Here is a 4,531-nt window from a genome sequence, read left to right as displayed (position 1 = left end):
ACATTTTAGCTATAATAACGGTAACGCTATTTTTCAGGGCATTATCATTTGCAGAAGCCCTCGGTCTTTTCAACTGCCCTCCTTCGTCGGGCAGTTAATGAAAGACCTCGGGCTTCTGGAAATGATTATGCCCTGAAAAATAGCGTTACCCTTATAATAATTTTACGGCAATATTACACTAGTGTAATACCGCGTGACGTATGACGTCAACGTGTTTCAGAGTTGTAACGTCACAATGCTGTCAAATCGTTGTTCCAATTTACTAGACCTTGCTTGACTCGCGGAAAGCTGAGAGTCGTCACAGTGTAGGTAATGTCGCCGCAGTTTCTGTCAGTTTATGTTGGCGAGTAATAAAAGGAATACTAAACACACTTCCGTGAAATATCATTTTATTAAACTCATCAAAATTTAGCATCAAGCTCGTTTAATATAAATGGTATAACACGGAAGGTCGTTTAGTATCCTCGAGCTCTATATATCCCCTCCACAAGAGGCACTATACATAATGTAAACCACGACACAGACACCTTCCCGAGTGACCTCCTCCTATGCAATAGTCCTGAATTAGATCAGATAGACCAGAATGAACAATTGACATAAGAACACTTCTTTTTCACATATCCTAATCATGTGTTTAACAGTAGAGCTACAGTGAAAGTGTTGTAGGTTTGTCCTTCTTTTGTCAAATATTGAAAACAAGTAAAGGATAATCTCGACACGCCGCTCTCACAAAGAGAAGAAGATGCCATGCGTAAAGTTGTCAATACTGTACTTCAAAACTTATACAATGTCACTGAAAGAAGTTTCGATTGTCTACGTAAGTGCCGTATAGATGAGAGCCTTCTTTGTGTCGGTCATGTCAATGTTCTCGCCACTAACCAACTTCATCTGTACACTGTAATTGGCTTCTCTGGACCCAACTCCGAACATCGGATAAAGTAATTCTGCAAAAGAGACATAAAATTTAGCCAAAACGGCGTTATTGTTGAGATCAATGAACGCAAGTCTTCTCCCCCCGACATCCAACACTACGCCATATGAGAGCGTGGCTTGAGTACAGGGGACGTCAGACAGGGTGTTGGTTGAACAGAGAATGTGCCGCCCTTCATCGTAAACACGAGTACAGAAGCACCGATGTTGAGGACAGTCCACGACACAGATGCTCCAGGAACGGGGTTGGTAACACGTAAACACATCTCGATCCACCTGTTTCTTCTCTACGACCGACACTTCAAAAGCCGGCCATCCCACACCCACCTCCACCGTCACATCCGTCTGTGTCTCCCAGTACCGTGGGGCGGCAGAGATGCAGTCAAGGTTGGATGAATAAGGAGTCACAAGTATAGGGGTGGAACTGCAAGTGCCACGGTACTTGCATAGTCTGCCATTGTCCTGCTCTAGGGGACGTCCGACCGGCTGTGAGTTGACCAGCTCGCCGTCTGTGTTGACGTGACATTGCCACGTGTTCGCCCTGGAGCTGTCTAGTTGAAGTTTGGGACCTGGAAGACATTACTGTGTGTCAGTGGATTAATAAGTGGTGATGGATGAGTGATTGAGTAATTATTGCCGCAAAGGCAATTTTACAGCTTTTCGAAGCGAGCGAAAGGACGTAATGGACACTACGTTTGGTTAATGTGGCTCCTGCACAAAGGTAGTTCTTAGGAAGTCTTGTAACTCTAGTGAAAATTATGTTGGTTCAACCATAAACAGTTCTCAGTACATAATCTCGTCTTTGCCCCCGACTTTTGGTATTACGTTTAATATTACATTTGGACTGGGGAATATTTTCCCTTTTATCAGTGAGTGTTGATATTATTTGATATCAATGGACATTCTATTTGTTCATCTCCTTACTCCAACTGCTTGTAGCATATCTTTGTAACAGATAAATGGTTATTCTAACGCACAAAGAGATGTAGACCTAAATTTCAAATAAAAGTAAAACAACGGATTACAGTTCCCATTGACGACCTCGGAGCGGTCTTACAACAACTAAATCTGAGCCAGCTTGGGAACAAGAGTGCCCAGATGCACAAAGCGATCTTAGTATTGCAACGATCGTAAGTCTGTGTTTGAGTAAGGGAGTTATGATCGTCGTAAGGTCGCTCAAAACCCAATATATTACAGATGTGTTAATGAAACCAAGCTTTAGCAGAGGTCTACGGTTAAATATTTTCTACAGTCGCTGTAATGCAGCTGAATGGTTGTTTCAGAGGACGATGTACTCACATGAAATCTGTAACGACTGTTGTGAGTCTACATTTCCAACGACATAGACGGATCCACCAAACGCTGCAATGTGTGAAAAACAAAGTTGAGCGTTCCGATTCACAAAGCGATGCTAACGATAGTTTGTGATAAACTACAGTGCTACAACAGGTCGTAACGTTAAGAATGGATCGCAATTAAAATTTATAGAAATAAAATAAAATGCAAAATAACTGGGTTTGACAGCGATGAAAAAATGTGCAAGTGAAAATTAATACTTAATGATAGCTATGTAATATCCTAGATTTGATTACGATAAATAGAATAGGATCAGCCGATATCAAGGAATAAGGATTATTCATTATCCTCTTAAGCTCGTCACACTCCTAGATAAGACCATTAACTGTTTACTCAACTGTGAACAGCATGTAACAGCAGTTTTATTGTAATGTCTTATAATACGCACAGTGTTACAAATCGATGATTTTGTCATCGATGTCTACCGATGTCACTTGTCCAGGAAGGCGTTTAAGAAACGTCTCCCGTATTTAATGGTCTGTTTTGTTACAAATCGATGTGGGTAACTTATATTACGTTTCATCCCTCGATCAGCTGGTAATAGTGTAGTGTCACCGTATCATGCAGCGTTAAGTGTGAAGAGTCGCACCCATTGTATGGTGTTGAGTCTGCCGGTTAGTGGTTTATTGCTAAATGTGGCAGGACGATCTTGAACGTAGTGAAAATCCAGTTTTAACTCTACAGCAGGAATATCTTATGACTTACACCTATTTTACAGCATCAGTAACATTTCACTGTATACTAGTATATCACCTACCTTTCTTCAGTGACGTGGGAGCGGCGTGTGGGATAATGAGTGTGTACGTGCGTGAGTGCGTGCGTGTGCAGTGGTAGGAATAACTACCTTTAAGCGCGTTCGCCCTCGAAGGTGGTGTGGTCTGGTTTGGGTTTTGGGTGCTTTGTTTGTGTGGTACAGAGGTGCAGATTCGTAACAATGCGTTTCTGTTTACAAATGTACGCATCCCATCACACCACATCGCACCACATACTACTTTGACAGTAATTATAAGATAAGCAATGTCCGAAAGGAACAAATGGGAAGTCTTACCTCCTACTATTTCCGACGCATTCATGGGCTATTTGTTAAGCCAGTGCTTGCCTGGAGACGCTGTGGGGTTGAGTCCTACGTACACACCCTGTACCGAGCAAGCAACAGCTGTACTAAAGTATTTAGTGTTAAGTCTGAAGAGAAGTATTGATTTTGTTCACCGTCTGTAGTAACAGGTCTACAAATATCAACTCGAGATGCAATATCGATACTTACCTAACGATGTTGCTTTGGCAGATAAAGTTCGTTTTGATATTAAGACATTATACCAACAGTTACGATTCATCCCAAAGTTGGGTGTATTAACAAAAGCTGCAACAACTATAAAGGTCTTTAAATAGTTTAACACTATAAAGGTACATGGGACTGAATTTTGCATTAGTGTTTGACCATCATATGGCCAAAGATTTCGTTAGAATTCTGTCCATCTAATCATTTTCCATAAAATATGGAATCCAGTAATACTTCGTGGATCCACCCCTATTGCCAAAACAATCCAGGATTCGACGAGGCTTACTCCTTGTCAAACGACCCATGTCACATTGGTTCATTCCACCCCATTCGCCGCGGTGCGGCCTTGTGGTTAAAGCGTTCGTTCGTCACGTGACGTCCCGGCTTCGTTTCCCAACATGGGTACAATGAGTGAACGTCCCCCGACCTTGTTTTAGCCTATAATGACACACTGACACGTTTTTCATTGTAAATTTCTCATTGTACCTTGACCATGTTCATGTGAACATCTTGAAAAACGCGTCCAAGAAATTAACGTGTTTGCACAAAATTCATGCCACTGGGTGAATGGGGAAAATCATTTCCTAATCCATATACATCTTACAACATGGTCGCTAAATAACATATTCAGTCTGCTAGTGAGCATGCTACAGGTACGTCCCGCTTCTGGTTAATATGTGTGAACATGTCAACATATACTATAGAAAATAGGGAATGGCACTGTCAATCACGTGACCTAATATGAAAGGTCAACCTCAAGAATATTGCAAGAACACCTAAAACTCTAACATCCTGTATACAGCAACTCATTCTAAAGCGGTCTTCACATGACGAACTAATGATTGACACACGCCAAACTCGAGTTTGAGAGTGGGAACATTCCAACAACTCGCCACCAACACCAATTTCAGAGTTGTCAAACTGTTGCTGAGAAGCAGGATCGGTCTCTATTCTCACCAACTTTTC

General features: G+C 41.7%; 1 protein-coding gene across 1 annotated transcript; it reads right to left on the bottom strand.

Moving 5' to 3' along the window:
• Positions 1–813: 813 nt before the first annotated feature.
• Positions 814–3,359, bottom strand: LOC137281122 (uncharacterized). The gene is made up of 3 exons (XM_067812251.1): positions 3,335–3,359; positions 2,230–2,292; positions 814–1,499 (listed from the first exon to the last, which is right to left on the bottom strand). The coding sequence occupies exons 1-3, from the start codon at positions 3,357–3,359 to the stop codon at positions 814–816; spliced, it is 774 nt and encodes a 257-aa protein (XP_067668352.1).
• Between the last annotated feature and the right edge of the window lie 1,172 nt (positions 3,360–4,531).

The sequence above is a fragment of the Haliotis asinina genome, chromosome 4 (genome assembly GCF_037392515.1).
Source record: "Haliotis asinina isolate JCU_RB_2024 chromosome 4, JCU_Hal_asi_v2, whole genome shotgun sequence".
Lineage (NCBI taxonomy): Eukaryota > Metazoa > Mollusca > Gastropoda > Lepetellida > Haliotidae > Haliotis > Haliotis asinina.
The sequence above is the reverse complement of the archived record's forward strand: the minus strand, read 5'-3'. Positions and strand labels throughout refer to the sequence as shown.